Source organism: Melanotaenia boesemani, chromosome 4 (assembly GCF_017639745.1).
Source record: "Melanotaenia boesemani isolate fMelBoe1 chromosome 4, fMelBoe1.pri, whole genome shotgun sequence".
Lineage (NCBI taxonomy): Eukaryota > Metazoa > Chordata > Actinopteri > Atheriniformes > Melanotaeniidae > Melanotaenia > Melanotaenia boesemani.
The window spans coordinates 26,209,267-26,229,408 of NC_055685.1; the positions used below are offsets into that span (position 1 = coordinate 26,209,267).

Sequence of the window (20,142 nt, forward strand, 5' to 3'; positions counted from 1 at the left end):
TATTGAAATCTGTCTATTACTTTTCGAGTTATGTCACTAACAAACAGACAAACCAGTTATCTTCATAATTAAGGAGGATAAAGTGGTTTTTTGGAGGATTCGGTAGCTGTGACAAGGCACCTACTTGCCTAAAATCTGCTTCTTTCACCGCGAGAATGCCAAATTCAGATTTTTAAAATAGCACTTGCAATAAAAAATTTTTCTGGGTTTTCTAGGTTTATAAAAATTCTAGATGTAAGGCTTGAAAACTATCAGAAATAAGGCATTAATTCCACAGATTAATCTCTTTGCATTAATGTGTTAAATTGACAAAAAGAAATCTGTATCAGTATCGGCAATACTAATCCTTTATTTACTTGGTATTTGATTGATACCAAATCATTCAGTTGCCCCCTTCTACCCAACAAATCAAACACTAGAATATAGTGTGTTCTCTATAAGATGTAATTCAGCCCTTGAAACATGGAACACATTTACTACGCCGTCTTAAATACACACTCTTCATTAAACTCCATTAAACTGATAAATATTTATGTAGAGGGCCTTGAGCAATGAACAGTATTAAAAGAAAGCAAATGATGAATGAAATGCTTTGATGGCTGTGGTGATGGTGCACACATGCACATTCAGAAAATATTTACTAAGCTACAAAAACTAAAGCAATACAGTAGGATTCTCATTTACTGCTGCTTCTGACATGCTAAAATTAAACTCAATGAACAATTTCTTTCTCATTAGTGATGGTAATAACTGAGATTATCAATGGTTTGTTTTCTTATTCTTACCCTCATATTATTCATTCTGGCAAGTTTTCAGTGTGTACAGTGATTAGTAGGATGTTACTTCAATGACCATGGTTTCATAAATGAATGGTATCATTGACAAAATGAACTGAACTGTAATTCTTGCTTTGGTGACCTTGAATCTAGACCTTCTATTGAAAATACTTTAACTCTAATTTACTCACATGATCATGAAAAATGGAAAGAAAAAGCTGAATCAATAGTTTACAGTCTGTTTAGAATCCACATAGAGTAAGCTCCATGATTTCAAATTCCATTTTTCTGTAAGAAAGTCATGAGTGTCAGATGATGCTTCCATACAGATTGCAAGGGGATTTTCTAAATGAATACCTTGGAAATAGAATTCTATCCTAAATACCGTTGATTACTTATATACATGCATTTTAACACGCAAAACAAAACAAAACAAAACAAAACAAAACAAAACAAAAAACAAAACAAAACAAGATTCTTCTGAAATAATAGCCATCATTTAGCACTGCCATCTGTAATGTTTCTTGATTTATTAGACTATCATTGCTTTGATAAGTTCATATGCAGTGCTAAAAGAGGCCATTTCTTCCATTGCAGACATTTAATTTGCCATAATTTCACATTTCTGCTTTTTTTTTTTTTTTCTTGCGTTTCTCATATCTTGGTTCTTGTAGGATCCAAGAACAAAGCACAAGTTCAAGATCCACACTTATGGGAGTCCCACCTTTTGTGATCACTGTGGCTCTCTGCTCTACGGCCTCATCCACCAGGGAATGAAGTGTGATTGTAAGTCACAAAAAATTATATTCTCTTATACTCCTTGTTTGTTGGGAAATGGATTTTAAATGGGAATGGTGTCCAACAAACCCACGCCATTTAATTAAAAGGTTTCTAAACATAATAGTACTGTTTTACAGTACAACATGGTATAGGTGGTGGTATAAATGCTTTTTAATGTTAATCTAATAACATTGACATTATTGAGCAAACAAGCAAAAACAGAAGTTAATCATTGATTGTTAGGTTATGCAGGTGAATTATGTTTAAGAATTGCATTAATTGGAAAACCAGAAAATAAATGCTTTTATACTGGTTATCTTTTTAGGAGGTCCTTTATTATTTGTTTTAGTCTCTTAAAATAGTTTTTCCCTAAATAACATAGGCTGATCCTGTATATGTCCCTCATGATTGGCACTCAGTATCTGTGTTCTATCCACTTCATTAATAACCCTCTCTCATCCTTCCTCACTTTAATCGTATGTTAGTGGATTAAAGTCTGACTGCTTTAATGAGTTCCTGGATATATCATGTGTTGTACTACAGACCACCAGTTATGTGAAATGATTGCTCCAGGGTATACAGAAATAGAGATGTGGAGTTGCAAATAAGGGGTGGGCAATTTTGCTAAATTATAACATTCCAATGGGACATAATGATGATCCATGATGTGACTCAGAACTCTATACATAGATTTAGTTGAATTTATTTGATGACACTATTAGTTAAGCATCTTGTTGCTTAAATTCAACCTGAAATTTTAACTAAAGGCTATATTCCTGACAAAAGTTGTTGCTTCCTGTTTCACTATGATTTTACTTTAAGAGCTTAGACCCTAAGTGATGACTCCTGTCTCGCTCCAAAAGATTAATAACAACTAATATATATATATATATATATATATATATATATATATATATATATATATATATATATATATATATATAGTCGTTTCTGAGATTAAAACACCTTCATAAACTAACATGAGAATTATACCTTCTTGGAGCATTTATAGATAAAAAAAAAAAACAAAAAAAAAAACTGACCACATACTACAAGATGCTAATAAATTTATATTTTAGTATGATTCAGCATATTTCCAGTTTATTTAGATTCAATGTAATCAAAGCTTGCAACGCAAACTGATTTTTTCCTAGACAAAATCAACACTAAAGAACATTAAACAATATTATTTAGTAATTAGCTCAATAAGAATAAGAATTAAGAAAAAGTCGGTATTTATACATATGAAATTAATGATTACTCTTGAAAGGTAATCATGATCAGTATAAATCTAGGTGTGTGTTGATCTACATCCAGAATTTTTAGACACTTGTGAGCCACAGGGCTGCTCTGGAGCGGCACAATCTTTTTTTTTTTCCTTCATGGAGACTATGGTAGCAGGGAAGCCATTTTTCTTTGTTTTTCACCCAGTGACCTGGTGACTTGATGATGTAACCATTGGTAACTATTCTCAATCCATGACGGGATGGCTCAGCTGGCTGACAGACGTGACATATATGCAAATAATCACTGAGATGAATCTGGGTCATAACCTTGTTATCTCCTCTCACACACAGCTCTCAGAAAAACAATCCTTTAATATTGAGGCAAACGTGAAATGAGATTGAAATATGTCAGAAGAGATAGGTGCAGAAATAGGTACATGAAATCTAGGAAGATTTTTAAAATCAGCTTATTGCATCGGAACATTAGGCATAGAAATGTTGAAAGCAAACGTTGCTTTTTGAAGAAGGTGTTTCATTGCTGTTTTATATTTAAATATGTGTGAAACTGCAGTGAGGTGGAATAACAAACCTTATACGGTCAAATTAGTTTCAGGGTTTTGCATCTTCATTGTAAAAATTTACAACAGTGACAGTATGCAAGTCTGTTCTAAAAATGCTTTCATTAAGTTTTATTTAATTTGGATCAAATGCATAATGCATGAACTCCCTGGTCCCTCATGTTCTTATCTCCCCTTTGTGTCCCGCCAGCCTGCGAAATGAATGTTCATAAGCAGTGTGTTATGAACGTGCCCAGCCTGTGTGGAACTGATCACACTGAAAGAAGGGGGCGTCTTTACCTCAAGTGTGAGGTCAGCATGGATAAGCTGCAGGTCACAGGTAAGCATCATTACCCTCCCTCTCTTTAGAATGCAGTAAATTGAATGGAATTGGTCAAGGCAATGCTTTTTAACAGTTATAAATTATTTTTATATCAGTCTGTTGCTGTGTTTGTATAGCTTGTATAGATTACTGTAGAGCAGGGGTAGCCAACGTTGGTCCTCGAGGGCCCCAATCCGACAGGTTTTCCAGATTAATTAAATGGATCCAACAGCCTATAACAGGGCTACTCAATTCGGTCCTATGAGGGCCGCAATCCAGCAGGTTTTCCATGTTTCCCTGCATCAACACACCTGAGTCAAATTAATGAGTCATTGTGTAGAACCTGACTGGCTGTTAGAGCCACCTAATTTGACTCAGGTGTGTTGGTGCGTTGGTTATTATTATTTTATATTATATTTTATATAAGCTTGTATAGATTACTGCAGAGTATATAGAACTGTTTTTTATTTATTTTTTCATTTTTTTGTATTATATTTTATATAAGCTTGTATAGATTACTGTAGAGTTTATTGCCCTGTTTTTTTTTTTTAATCTTTTTATTATTATTATTATTTTATATTATATTTTATATAAGCTTGTATAGATTACTGTAGAGTTTATTGAACTGTTTTTTATTTATTTTTTCATTTTTTTGTATTATATTTTATATAAGCTTGTATAGATTACTGTAGAGTTTATTGCCCTGTTTTTTTTTTTTAATCTTTTTATTATTATTATTATTTTATATTATATTTTATATAAGCTTGTATAGATTACTGTAGAGTTTATTGAACTGTTTTTTATTTATTTTTTCATTTTTTTGTATTATATTTTATATAAGCTTGTATAGATTACTGTAGAGTTTATTGCCCTGTTTTGGTTGTAAGCCTGGATCAGTTTCTACCTTTTTATGTCACTATTTCCTGATTATCTCATCTCAAGCAAACAATAACTATTTGTTGTATACTTCCATTATCTCAATTTGAAATGTCTTCACTATTAATCTTATCTTAAGATTTCCTGCTTGTAGTGAATCTAACTTCTAACAGCGCAGCACCTTGACTGTTGGATATCAGTTTACAAAATCCATTTCCTAGTGGTGAACAAATCGATTTAGCTTCTCTTGTTTAACATTCTTTTATGAGATTCAGTTTCTATTTGTGCCAAGTTTGCAAGGCAATCCCAAACTAAATATGTTCTCCAGCAGTAAGTAGTGTGTTGTCTTGTCCTGTGTGGGCCTCATTTTCTTACCCTTTTTAAACAGTCATGACTTGCAATGTGTTGCCTGCAGCTTCTGCTATCACTGAATTGTCTGTGAAAAGCAATCAAAGACTTGATTTATTAATTTATATTTCACTGGAATTACACAAAGATAGTATCTGAGTACTCTTGCTTGTAAGAAAGACTGTGGCTTTATGGTTGAAATCTCTTATTTATTAAAAGGCAGTTTTATGTGATCATATGTATTCTTGCCATTTTATTCATCAGGATGAAATGAGACAGCATTTTTAATTTAATGTAATGAATGAGGATCTATGACTCAATATAGTGAGAAAATCTCTGGAAATCCTAAGCTTGAGTAATATCTCAGAATTATAAACAAAAAGAAATATACATGAAGTCATATCTGTACCTCCAACCCTTTATTTCCTATATTTATCTGTGTTAAGGCGTGGATCATTGCCAAATACCAGCACCGGAGGCAGAGAGGTTTTCATTCAAGAATCACACATTATTTTGGTTAACTGTTGACTTTACAGACAGTTAGTGTGTTCCAGTTCAGGGTCTATACACTTTGGAGTGCATAGACTACATAGGCTACGGAGTGTCATACGTACTCTGACGCCGTTTACCTTTCGTGAAATGAGACAGCCTACTAGCCGACGAGAATGTCCCATAGCAGCACCGTAGGATGTTAACGGAAAACCAAAAGCTAATGTTAATCATGTTATTATTAATGTTTTAATTAGTTAATGATAATAATGATATAACAATAAAGTTCTATAATAAAATTATATATTATTATAGAATATTGTAATTATACTAATTTATAATAATTATACTTACTGTATTAAATTGAATTAATTTGAGTAGAATTATACCATATTGTTATTTTATTATATTAATTTACTTTTAAATGAACATGATTAATTATTGCTAAATAACATTTGAATCACTTAAACCTCTGAAATTCCAAAGTTTTGAATATCATAGGACACTTTACTGAACATTAACACCATACGAGTTGGTTCTATCTTACTTTTTTACCTGAATAATATAAAAGAAAAGAAGGGCTCTCTGAGGCTGTTTCCAGCCAGCAGACACTCTTCATTAATCTCTTAAAAGTCCATGAATATCGAATATTATACGATTTTAATGCCACTGTTTAACAAACATGTCTTTCTTTTGTTTTTTGTTTTTTTACGTATTTGATTAAGTCACGTTTCTACTAAAGGGAGGTAAATGAAGAACGTACTCGTCTGAGCTTTGTTGCGCGTTTGCTGCCATGTGGTGCAGATTGAATTCTGGGAGAAACGAGGCCACGAATGATCCACCACCAGCAGCCTTCGCTACATGCCAGAGTGTAGGTTTGTAGGGGGGATTCGGAGGCGCCTTCCAAATGGGACAATGCTTGCCGCACCACTGTAATGTACGTAGCCGACAAACCTGCACTTCAAAGTGCGTAGACCCTGAACTGGGACACAGTCAGCGTTAAATAATTCTTTCAGATTGAATATCGACTGACCAGCTGCTGTGTTTAAGCTGAGACCTTTTAAAACATAATCTGCTGAAGGAATTTGTTCTTACATTTTTTAGGTTCAGTTCTAAAAAGGGCATAAAAATTTAAGTTTTTTTTGGGGACACTGATTGACAGGTCACAATTTCACATCAGTCAGAAGAATCTCTCAGGCTGATCTAGAGAGAAGTAAAGACGTGTGTTTTCTGGGTTTGATTGAGTCTGACCTTGATATTCTTTAAACGAAACTCACACACAGATGTGTGAAAAAAAAAGAGCAGGAACTGCCTCCTCAAATGATAGCTGAACCATTGTGAACAAGAAACAAGATTACAGATTTTGGTTGCATTCTGGGGGTATTACATGCCATTACATACATATATGGCAAAAAAAACAAAAAAAAAAACATACATGTAAATAGATCAAAGAATTGAAACTCACTTGGCAGTTTCAGCATTTAAGCTAACATTTACTATTGCAGCCCCAAGACTTCTTCACCTAGATTCATGTCCTTAATAATCAAGCAACAGTTCAGCAACTCCAAAGACTTGAGTTAAAAGTGCTCCCAAAGGCCCTATTAATTAAATAAAGCCGATAATAGTACTGCTGAACACAAACTGTAGTTACAGCTAAATACAGTAATACACTCCCTAAAACTAATGCTCCTGTGTATGTTTCCACAACTGCATACTCAACAAGAGACAGTTAATAAAACTGCATTGCTTTGGTTGATGCTCATTCGTACATTGTACAAAGAATGTGAAATAATAGGAAAAACACAGTGCATTCATACTATCCCTCTCTATCCACACCATCTGCATAATTTTGTTGCAAGAGATTACAGAGGGGGAAAAATGCAATGCACTCTTTATGATGGAACCTATTTTGCTTGTGTTTTCTAGCATGCTGTAATCCCCCAGGTGTAATGATAGTGCATTAGTGCATCTGTTTGAACAACAGTGATGGCAAAGAGCTGACAGCAGGCACTCATGATCATTCAATTAACTGTCAGACGGGTCAGTGTATCACAAGACCCCAGCATTGGACCTCACTGACTTATTATCGTATTTAATTGATCACTTGAAGTAACAAGAAGAAGAAGAGTAGCATCATGGTCAACACTACACAAATGTTTGGAAATAACTGCCTGAGTGACTTGCATGGTTGTATCACTGATGACATTCATTTGCCATTCATTTATTTTGCATACAGATAAGCCCACTCTAATGATGCATCCACTGTCATCACACTTGCCATTTACCTCAGCAAAAATGAAGGAAAGATTAAAGGGGAAAAGATTGTGAAAAGATAAGAAGATGCCATGTGAGATAATGCAAATGTGTGTCTCTCACCTTGGGCAAATTTGTGTTTATTTTGCCAGCTCATTTGCAACCTTTATCATAACATACAATCTATTTTTATAATTTACTTTAAATTTTTTGATTTGAGCCATTGTAAAAAGCTGTATATCTCTTTGAAAGTTTAACCTCAAAGTCATTACATGTTAGTCACCCACAGACAATAAAATCCCCCTTCTTGTTATTACTTGGATCTTATAAGTCATTTGGCTCTTAGTAGACTCAATGCAGATCATACTGATGAGCCACAACATTAAAACCACTGACGGTTGCGCTGACGGTTGCAGTGTAGCATTAATTATTTCTTCAAACGCAATGTAACTAAATCCAAGTTGGACATAAAACATTAGGTACACTCTGTATGCCTATTATGAACTACAAAATAGGCTCCTGTTGACAAATTCCTTTCCTCTATTTGTATAAATATTCAGTTTTATTTGGTCTCTAAATTCAACAACTAATATAATCTTGCTGGGCTTCTTGGCTGCATCTCCCTCAGCAGCATTTCTGTCTAATATTTCTTACAGTTCCCTTGTACTTTTTTAGATACAACTATCAACTCAAGATGATAACAGTTTAGGATCACAAATATATTACCTGGATAGTTTGCTAAAGTGTAACTACACACCCTACTTTTTACGTAACTCCACCCACTGCCAAATTTAAAAAATGCCTAAAACTGGGTTGGGGTGGGAGGTGTGGGGTGATCAGGGAGCGGAGAGTGGGTGGGTCGGGATACACAGGCAGAAATGATTGACACACGATGAAAAGTGAGATTCACAAAACACCCATGCCACAGAGCGGTCTTTGTGGTGGAAAACTTTTCCTCTCCTCAATCTCCTCAGCTACACAAGAACAAGGTGGTCCTGAACTGTATCAGTCTGAACCGTTAGCGCTGTTACGCTGGCCTGTCAGCAGCTCTGATAAACTGTGGAGACTCGCAGCAGGTTGTGGCAGCTGCAGGAAATGCTGCTGTAAGTTGCCGCTGCTACGATTTGAGCTGCTTTCTGTCACCAGATGAGGATCAGCAGGTAAAGAATAAAGTCCGGTGTTACTTTTACACCCCTCAAAAGCACTAATTGCAGGAATATTTCATCAGAAACTCTAGAAGTCTGAAACTAGCAAATCTACACCATATAAGTTGACATCCCTTCATATGCGTTGGTGGTTTTCTATGCCTGCAAGGACCTGTCTATCTGCATCTAGAGGGAGGGGCTGTGGGGTTTTTAAAAATTTCACTTGACATAGAGATGGCTCTATATCATTAAAAACAAAACCTGGTGTTACCAGGTTTTTAACAAAACCTGGTGTGCCGCCCCTGCTGCTGCTGCCTCAGTCTGCCTGATCCTGTTTGTGTTTATGTTGTTGCTGTCTACTCTTGGACGGGTTGTACTAGAAGACATTTCGTTGTACTTGTGTACCGCACTTGTATAATGACAATAAAGTTAAGTCTAAGTCTAACCCTGTAGAGGGCGTTATGAGCTATTTTTTTACCCACAAAATCCCGTTTTTTAAAATCAAATAAAGAAATACTAATTTTATCAACAGTATAGGTGGTATTCATCACAGTTAGTAATACTGGGCTGTTTACAGCTCAAAAAACACATTTTTAGGTGCATTACCCCTTTAAATATTGTTTAGGGCCTTTGTTTAGACGTAACCATGGCTTGTGTTTGGAAGGAGGCCAAAAAATGACAGAAAAATTTATAAAAGTCATCACCTTAAAATTCTGTCAGTGCATTTTTATTGCCAAATTTAATCTTAAAACAGTTACATTGTTTCAGCAATAAATCTATTAAATAGTTGATAGAACAACATTTTTAGCCAAAAACTAAATGTTTAGCAGCACTTAATGAATCTGAGCTGAAGTATTTTGTTACATGTGAAACCTGTTGAGTTGTATGTTTTGCGTATGTTACAATGGAAACTCATTCAGCTGGTGATGCAGAACAAAATGTGCCTTTATGTTTAGCCCTAGATTTGACAACAAGTGTAATATTTATATAGCTAAGATTTGATCTAGCCCAATTTAGACGATTTATTAGTCTACTTTTCAGAAAATATTGGCTCAATAAATCTAATATGTGGTCTGAGGTTGAGGTGACTCCACATTATCATAGGACAGTGTCTGAGTTCAGCAAACCCCTGGAGTTACAAATGTAACAGCTTTATATGCAGCTCAACAAATAGCAGGCATATAACTTTATCATTGCACAGCTATGAGTTTTTTGCTTGTAGTCCAGTCTTGTCGTTGCAGCAACGTGTCATATTTGTTGCAGCAGCGGAGAAGCACAGACATCCCTTTTGATATGAAAGCTCACAAAGCCTGAAGGAAAAAAATTGACAAAGAAAGATCACAACCACCATTGTAGTGCTTGTTATCTTCTATTAAAGTTTTAGGATTTAGCTACCACAAAGGCAGCCTGACTGTGCTCTATTTGCTTTGTAGAACACCCCTCTGGTGTGCTTTAAATCTGTCGGCTGGGATTTTGAACGCACTTATGTTGCTTTCTTTCTTGAGTCAGTTTTCCTCTTTTTTGCCATTAATTTTGTCTTTGCTACATCACGAATGGAGAGAACTGTATACATATTCATGTCTATAATGTCAAAATGTTTGAATCAGCCACAGTATAGCATGCACACTACATGTTTAATTTACACTTTCTTGTGCTTTGAACAAGAACGTGCTCAGAGTTCAGTTTGGCTAAAAACCTACAGACTCTTGGAAATTTGTGATGCATAGTATTTCTGGTGTGGATGCATGCATGCTGTCATGTTTACGTGTCTTGTTGCTTACTTGTAGGTGTATGTCTGTAGAACTGCTGTACCAGCCTGCAGCCCACTCAAACCAGATTGCATTTCAGATTACATTAGCTGTTGTAGATGTCTTGCAGACAGCCTGCCAACAAAATTGTATTATGTGGAGGGTACCAAGAAGGTGTAGTTTATGGCTGGGATGGATAAGACTTTCTTTATAGTAATTTATAAAGTAAAATTTTTGTAAAGATAACTGAGATTCTTTTGCAATGTCAATGCACATGCTGCATAAATCTATGAGGAGCATTTAGCTAGCAAGCTAAGATGGTTTTGATGGTTAATAAATACCTGCAAATTGTTATAAATTGCTTGTCTTTTGTGGTAATTGAATGTTGGCTTAAAAAGGTAGTTGTGTTTCGGTGTGAATAATTAACTTGCAAAATCTATGCATAATACAATGCTTACATTTTAGACTTAATAAGGCAACAGCAAATCTTTTTCAACCAAATTCCCTGGTTTGTCTGACAATATCTTTTTTCTGGAAAAGATTCAGCCTCATATATATTTCTTTTTTCTTTTTAGAAAAAAAAATTATCATGGATGATACATTTTAAATGTGAGGCCCAAGTATTGCAACAATTTCAGTGGAAAGACCAAAATGAATGAGTTAGTAAAAGCACACAACCAAACCAACAGTATTCACCCGTTTGGATTTGAGTGAAGAATGAATACATTTCTTTACTGGACAGAGCCACAGTGTCTAACAGGAAGTGACATAGATGCCAGGGGAAGCAGCTGGTAAGTAAACCCATACATGAACTCCTTGCAGACCAATGGAGACAGACAATCAGCCTTTTTGGCAGCAGACTCCGAAATTGCTGAATTAAGTAATGAGTCAGTCAGAAACAGTGACAGTGACAGAGACTTTTGTGCAGTTTCCAGAAACATGAGTTTGTGTTTTGTCCGTTAGAGTGAAATGGAACTGGGGGACATGCTGATGAAGACAAAACGAGTTCTGTTTTTTTTTTTTGTTTTGTTTTGTTTTTTTTCTCTTTTTTATGCAGGACAGGCATAACTAAGCTAGTTTTCTGCCTCTTATACGCAATTCCTGCACAGTTCTGTCCTTTGTCTGTTGGTGCTGAGGAAACCACCCTCCTGTTTGTTTCAGTAATCCCATTGTTCATTGATTCTTTGCAAAATATCCAGAGTAGGGACTGTCACTTGGGAGAGTGCATCTTTCACATTAACTGTCTCATTTCTGCTTATTCTCTACCTTGTCTGCGAGTATAAGACATGTGTACACACCCCTCTCTGCTGGCCGTTCCTTTGGGATTATGTGAGTGATAGTGGTAATAATTACATTTTCATTGCATTCTCTCATTGACTCACTCAGTTCTACAGGAAAGCTCCATTTACACACCCTCTCATACCTCTTTAATCTCTGCTTTAACCTTTTCATTGGACCTTTCCTTTCGCCCATGTCCAAATGTGCTTCTGTTATTTTTTTTACAAAAATTCTGCTGTAGGAGTCAATATGTTTAATGTGTAGGTGCATTGTGGGTGTGCGTTGGTCTGTTTGGTGTTCAGAGTGAATATGGATGTGGGTGGATCAAGGAACAAAGATTTAACTATGGAACTTTATGGAGGAGTATTGACACTTTACATTAAGAGACTAAATCCATCCGTTTTCCTGTTGGTGTCTTTTGGCTTATGAAGCTGTGGTTACAGAAACCTACCTACCCAACATTCTGCTTTTTGGGTTTTACTGTTGCTTGTGTGGTTTTCTTATTACTGAAAATAAAGGCTGAAATGTTGACAGTAAGAGCTTAAAAACATTTGTAAACAGTATTGTTACACTAAAAGAATACGGAAAGATTTCTGTTAGATTTGGTGTCTGTGGAAGAGAGAGTATCAGAATGTGCTGCAACCACAGGTTTCACATCTTTCGGAACAGGTCGTAGGCTGCAAGCAAAAATATCTTCAGCAGTGCAGGAAATCATTCTCTGTGCAAATTCACTTTTTATATCTGGATAAATTGTCTGCACTTTATCTAAATGCACAAGACAACTGTTCTGTATAATTCCTGGATAAGTAGAAAATCACTGTGGATAAAAAAAAAAAAATGTTTCATAATATATTCTGTTATTACAGCCAGGTGACAGGCAAGGCTAATTTATTTATGTCATTCAATCAATGTGCTTTATAAAGAACATAAAGGCACTAAAGTACAACTTAGAAAAAAGTAATCATGGCATGAGAGGTACATTGCTGTGAAAGGCATAAATCAAGGTCCTTCCATTCAAGTCTGATCAATTAAATACACTTTTTAAATGCAGTGGTGAACAGGAAAGTCTTAATGTTTGATTTGGGTGTAGAGGTAGATCTGCACTTATCATGTAGTTTGCTTGTATGGTACATAAAAACTGACTGCAGCGTGTCCATATTTAATTCCAACTATGGAGAGAGAACGCAAACCTGACCCTGATGACCTGAGATGTCTTTAAGTTGCATAAAAATCTTACATATTTTGGCCCTATAGCATTTAACTCTGCAGGCAGTACTTTACAATCACCATATAGACACAGTTTAGTTTATTTAGGTAATCACACATCAGTAGCAGGTCCAAATGCAAATTGGAAATGATAGACTGCAAGTAAAATCATTTTTGCCTTACTTTTTTTAGATGGGCTATTGTGCTTCTATATCATGACTCTAATTTAGGCAAATCAGCACTCTTTTTGATTAGCTAATGCATCGTTTGCATATTTATCATGTAAAATCAAAAAATATATTTCAGAAAATTAGAAACTAAAGAATTTACATGACAATACATTTATTCATTTTCTATATCAGTAATTTCATTCACAGTTGCAGGGAAGCTGAATTCATTCATTCATTCATTCATTCATTCATTCATTTTCTATACAACTTATTCCAATGAGGGTCTCAGGGGAGCAGGAACTTATCCCAGCAGTTAGCAGGTGAGAGGAGAGTCTTCTTATTCAGTCCTCCAGAATTCAGAATAATTCAATAGAAAGGATATGGCTACTCTCTGAGTGCAGGGAAGACTTGCTGCAAGGCAAAGCTGGGGCTGGATCAAAGCTTCATCTGGTTTGAATCCATCCAGCAGGTTTCCAAATTAAGATTGTAGTGCAGTGATTGGATGGCTGCTGTATACACCATGCAGACTTTCTTTACAGTGACTTCCATTTCTTTGTAGTGCCTGATTCAATTTGCACAGGATCCTACAACTTCTTGCCAAGAGAAAATTGACATAATATTCAGTTTTTACATTTTCCCGGTGAGTCAGAGTCGCACTGAAGCAGCTGACGGCACATGTGGTGGTACAAGTGCCAGCATTTTTCCACTGCTGTGTCTTTGTCTTGAGGTTTTGAAGTGAGTCCTTTGGCTTACTTCAAGGGTTTTCATTCTTTTTGAAAGACATTCAATTTTTTTTTAAAGTTTTTTCTTTGATCAACTAGCAGTAAGTAGCATAGGAACCTGAAAAATGATCTCTTGACCTAGTGTCTTTTTCTTTTCTTTTTCTTCTTTTCAGAGTATTTCAGTAACGGTGGACCTTCAGAGGCAAACAGAGTTACTTTAAGAGGGAGAGCCAAGTTCATAGTGTAAAGAATGTAGGCTGTGTTGTACAGGGATGGGTGAAGAACAAACATGGCTGGCATAACTTTTGAGGCAATCTTATCTGGAGTCAGCTGAAGACAAGGCCTTCTGTGTTTGTGTGCATGTTTTCAGAAATTAGATGAAGTCGAAATAAAGATTCCATCATACCCCATAATTATATTGAGAAGTTATTTCCAGAATCACCTTTTAACTGGTTCAGCATTAGACATCCAAATATTACAAAAAAATACTATAAAGTAAAAAAAAAAAAAAAAAAAAGAAAAAAAAGCACTAATGAAATGTAAAATGCAAAAACACATTTTATTTTCGATCAAACTTGCAGCTTAATTTGTACCATTTAAGCTGTTAGAATGCGACTTTCAGCCATCTTTTATGGCTTGTCAGTATTATCTTAACACAAACGTGTGCACACAGTCTTCCCTGTTTGCAGCGTCTCTATGGAGTTTAGAGAACAACTGAACTTTGCTGCTTTGGGACTTCTGCTGTCAGAGTCCCAGAAGTCATGTCATTGGTATTCCCAGTGTGTTGTCTTGCTTCAACTGCCTTCTCTCAGCTTGCAAGCTCTCCCTTCACACTGTTTAAACATGTGCCTCAGCCTTTCATCTTGTCAGTTTTGACCCCTTTTCACTTTTCACTTCGGCTTGATTTTATTTATGCTTTACTGGAAATGGAAAAGTTCATTTTTTATAACAAGTAGCCTAAAAAAAACCCTAACTACAACAAAAAATACGAAACAAAACGACACAAAGAAAACAACCAAAGTGTTTTTTCTTTTCCTTTTGCTTAAATGCTACAGTACAGCCAGAGAGCTACAGAGTGAGGCTCATTTTGGTACTACAACTGTTTTCCAGGAAAAACTGAGGAATGGGACTTTGCAGTAGATGAGGTACAGTCATACCGAGGTTAGATGTAATTTCATCATGCAATTGGCTGAATAAAATCTTTTGTAGTCATTTGCAGTACTAAGTTAAATAAGATAATATGCAGCAGACATAATCGCATACATTGCATCTACAACTCAGGTAATGTATTTTAACAATTATTTCACCTTAAGCCAATAATTAGAAATTACTTTGACTGTCAGTCTGTCACTCTGAAGCCTCAGAAGTAAGAAATTAGGACTGTTTAGAATATCAAAGCACTGTACCAGGTGAGATGAAAAGACAGTCTATATTACCACCTACTGGTAATAGCTGGAAGTGCAATGTCTAGTGATTGAACAGGGTTCTCAAACCCCGGTCCTCGAGGGTCAATGTCTGACAGGTTTAAAGTGTTTTCCTGCTCCGATACACCAGATTTAAATGAAATGCACCCAATGATTGGTTGTCAAGTTCTGCTGAATGACCCATTGGTTTGATTAAGACATAGTTTTATTAAATTTTTATTAAATCCACAATGCTATGGTTAGAGGAAAGTTAAAACATACAAATGTATTTATTCTGCTGGGCTGAACCCCAGTGTTTAACACCTTTGTCATTTTCTGGGATGTAATCTGTTTCCATACTCTATTAGGTGATTTAGAGCAAGACACTGAACAATGTCCCTTTAGCAGTATATGCTTTGTAAATTTTCTTTCGGATGCAGGTAAAGAGACAGCATACAAATTATTTAAATTTGGACCTTTATAATTGAAAGATGTAAAAGGTTTTGCATGAGGTGTAGGATTTAAACTCAGGTGCTCAAATTGCCTCGGATTTTACTCAGACTTTACACAGAGAATCGTTGCAGGGTGAACATATGGTAAATCTCACACAGACTGATCACAAATTGCATATGGATATTAGTATCTACAGATTCAATAAATTCCTTAAATTCTTTGAAATCCCTGACACTTTCTTTTGGTCAGTATACTATAAAATCCCCCTATGTACATAGTACATGCGTTCAGCTGTGTTTGTAAAATAAAAGGAAGTGGGCATTAACAGGAGGCAGCATGGCTCTTTTTTTTATTTCTAAGAAATCAGTTGATGCTTTGTCCCCCCTGTTTTGTAAGTGGCTCATGCTACAGTGCTTTTCACTTCAAGCACAGCATGCACTCCTTCTGGCTCAGCTGCTGGGTTTCTAAGAAAACTCAGGGTTGCTAGTTTAGAGTCACTCAATATCTTCCCACGTATCAAAATGCATCTGTGCACATCTGACTGTCATCAAGTGTGCTTTCCACATCTATGTGTTAGCTCTCCATCCTCTTCCTTCATCACTCATCTAACTTCACACCTTACAAACATTGTGTAACATCCAATTCTTTCACCACACGTGTCAAGAATAAAACTGAGAAATCGGTGCTATTTAATTTGGACTTTGTAAAGCCTCATTTGATTCTGTTGATGTACATAATTTTTAATCCACAGATGAAAAAAAATGCTTTTTCGTTGTGGCTTCACATCAGAAAATGACAGTATTCTTTTCAAGCATCTCAGTGTTGTTCTCTTTGCTTGTTGTAACAGTAAGTAACTCAGCGCTGGCAGTCCCTTATTGATTTTGTTCATTGATTTTTCTGAATTCTGTCAGTACTTTATTACATCCGGAGAAAAGACACTGAGTTTATCCATTCTGGCTTGCATTTTTAACACATTGCCTTAGCAACCACGCTCTTCTCCTTGATAATGATAAATGCTCAGGCCATCAGTGTAGTGTCACTGGCAATTCCACACTGTGAGACTTACAGTCTCTGGGGTTTGAAGTTTAACCAGACAACCAGGACTTTCTGCTCTCTCTGCGGGGAAGCTAAGGTGTGTGTCAGTAAACATGGTGTGTGTATGCACTTAACTGTGTGGATGTATTTGAGAATATACGTGTGTGTATCGGCTGTACTGTAGGTCACGTCTGGCAGTGCTCCAATGCTCAAGGCTAATGGAGTGCTAATGTCCCCCGTGTGCCCCTGTTTACTTAATAGCTACACACAGGAAGACAAGAGGAGACCCTTTGCCTACTTAAGCATGACACAGCTTGTCGTTCTGACTCGCTGTTCTCATAACACTTCCTATGTTTGCTCCCTTTGTGTCTCAGGACTGTAAAATAATTCTCATAGCCTGTGACTTGCTGTTTGATCCTGAACACCTTCACTTTATTCCACTGATACTCACCTTTGGATTAACAGAAATTATTCATTTTTATTCTCCGGACTAGAGCATGTTTTACCTTTTGAAACCAACCTGAATCAGAAAGATGATGTCACTGTAAACAAAAGAGGGAGAAATTTATATTTTTGTAAATTCTAGAAATTAGTTTAGAAAATATGCTCCGTTAGGGGTAACTTTATTAAATTGTACATGTCCTGTGGTTTATCACTGTCTGTGCTTTTTCTTTTCCTCCTCTTTCTCAGTGGGTGAAGGCAAAAACCTCATCCCCATGGACCCCAATGGTCTGTCTGATCCATATGTCAAGCTCAAGCTCATACCAGATCCCAAAAATGAGACCAAGCAGAAGACCAAAACGATCCGTTCCAGCCTCAACCCTACTTGGAATGAGACATTTACTTTGTAAGTACACAATAATGTGTCTTAAATGAGCTACAACACAGTTAGATAACTGATTTAATATGAGATTGTATATTAAATGCAATATGAATTTACACTTAGAAGTTTTAAAAGCTACAGAATGAGCTAATCTATAAATTCAGATGTTGTTTCTTCATGCATTAGTGAATATTTTTTTCTTTAGTCTGTTGTCTTTCTGTCTAATAATCATAACTAATTATATTAATTATTATCAGCAAACTGAAGCCGACTGACAAAGACCGCAGGCTGTCAGTAGAAGTGTGGGACTGGGATCGAACCACCAGGAATGACTTCATGGGAGCTCTTTCCTTTGGAGTGTCTGAGCTAATGAAGTCTCCAGTTTCTGGCTGGTAACATTGACTTTTTTATGGATTACTTATTGAAATTGCAAAGTTTGAAACAGAAATAAAGTTATCTGTCTGAAGCCCATCAGATATAGAAATTATTGACCTTATTCATCATAAATATTTTAAACATACTGCAGTTCAGTATTTACAGTACAGTCGCCTGTGTTCATTATGGCAAACAAACACATGAAGTAAAAATAACAGTAAATCCTGGACTTAAGTGAGCATAGAGGAACTGTAGCAATCTATTTTTTTCTTGTTTTACTGACATTTATGTTTCCATTTTGACTTGTTTGTTATGTGTTGTGCCAGCAGTAAAGATTTGTGTCAAAAAGAGAGACTGTTGGCTTATCAGCTACTATATCCAGGCACCAAACTGCAGGTCAATGTCAGTGGATGAGTTGAAAAGTTGCTTAGAAGAAAGGAAGGTTAACAGAAGGATTTGCCACTTTATCTTTTAAAAAGAATCTCTTTATGCTCTTTATTTCTATCTTTGTCCCTTCCTCTTCCTTCCCTTCTTATGTTTGACTGTTTAGGTATAAGTTATTGTGCCAGGAGGAAGGGGAGTACTACAATGTTCCCATCTCAGAGGAAGATGATGGTAATGAGGAACTGAGGCAGAAATTTGAGGTGAGGATGACTAAATTAATCACCACTGTTTCTTATCAATATGTCTGTGTAGCAGATTCTGATGGGGAAAGGGCCCAGAACGAAGAGACACACAACTAAAAAACCATGCTTTGGAATTTTATTGATCAACAAATGGCTCAGTTGGATTTTAAACAGATGACCAGAGGATTAGCTCTGCCTGAAAGACGACAGTCATGTCTGACACTTAATTATGGGTTTGAATATGGGAGGTTGGCCAGTGGAGCTTTTTTCCCCCAACTCTGGACAGTGATGTTTCCCAAAACACCTCCCTATTTTTTTTTTTTTTTTTTTTTTTCTTACAGAACTGGTCTCTTCAACTAGCCATTCAGATGTATTTTAAAACACTAAAAAATGTCAGCTAATGTTAATCTGCTGAATCAGACCTTTCTTTTGATATGACTCATGAAGTTCTCAGATCAGTAAAGTTGAGATTAGAAAATTAGATGATTCTTCCCTAAATTTCATTTTGTAGTCTGTTGATGAGATCTGGTGAAAATGTGCAGATTGGATAAAAGAAAAGAGAGACCTATTATTTTGCTATTAATCCACTTTTATGTTTGTTTCTTTTATCAAGTGTCCAAACATTATGTGACATTTTTAATAGCTATATGTAGAAAACACATATAACGGAAATCATCTAGATTTACACAATGTTTAATCAGTTTAGTTGATTGCCTTATTTAGAGCATTCCTCCCTTTTTATACTTTTTTATAGTTTTGCTTTATAACCACTTTTTTGTTGTTCATTTTTATTTCATCCTGTTTGAGTGATCAGTGTTTCTACATGTGTATCAGTGCTAATGGTTTCAAAAACATAACTTACAGATGTGTTCACAAATGTCTAAATCTGATATTCCGAGACAAAGGGAATGAAGAAACAAACATTTATAACATTCAAATAGAAATCTCAGCTTCTGCCAAAGTTGCAAGACTGCATCTGCTCCCATTGGCTGAAGACAGTAAACCAGGCCTCCCTGCAGGCAGGTTCAAACAGAGAAGTCAGAGCAGAGCAGGAAAGACAGGGAATGAGGAAGAGGAGGAGGAAGGAGAAAATGGATTGCAGGCAACAATTTAAGTAACACACCTGCGCTTCACATTATTAGAATCTACAGTTTATTAATAGCTAATAACTATTTTTGTTATCAGAACAACTTAGAGTTCTATTAATTTTACCGACCCTTGCAGCTAAAGAAATATATCATTTTTAAATCGCTCCTGTGAAAATTTGTCAGTAATTTTCTTGCTAGCCAACGTCTGGTGACATCAGTCCTTAAGCTACGTCTCTGGGTGAGACAGAAAAGAGAGGGAGAAACCACTGCCGGCCCAACACTGAGCTGATCGCCCACAAAGATTTACCAACAAACTTCCCTCTAACTGCCCTGCGAAAGCTGGATCTCTCGTGGACAGGCAGCACTCATGAACATTCAAAGTTCTCTCATTAGGGCTCAATAGAGCCACATTTGAACTGGCTGACATTAAGGACCGAGGCTGA

The 20,142-nt window shown here is 36.0% G+C and overlaps 1 protein-coding gene and 1 long non-coding RNA gene across 3 annotated transcripts in view; one reads left to right on the plus strand and one right to left on the minus strand.

Annotated features, from left to right (window-relative positions):
- prkcaa (protein kinase C, alpha, a) overlaps positions 1-20,142 on the plus strand; it is a 140,508-nt gene that overhangs the window by 71,317 nt on the left and 49,049 nt on the right. For both annotated transcript variants that reach the window (XM_041983763.1, XM_041983764.1), the window contains exons 4-8: positions 1,451-1,562; positions 3,551-3,679; positions 17,478-17,634; positions 17,868-18,002; positions 18,536-18,629. In XM_041983763.1, coding sequence (XP_041839697.1) covers positions 1,451-1,562; positions 3,551-3,679; positions 17,478-17,634; positions 17,868-18,002; positions 18,536-18,629 — 627 coding nt within the window. The remainder of the gene's footprint in view (positions 1-1,450; positions 1,563-3,550; positions 3,680-17,477; positions 17,635-17,867; positions 18,003-18,535; positions 18,630-20,142) is intronic.
- The window catches only part of LOC121638783, a 111,368-nt gene that overhangs the window by 15,400 nt on the left and 75,826 nt on the right, over positions 1-20,142 (minus strand). The window lies entirely within an intron of this gene.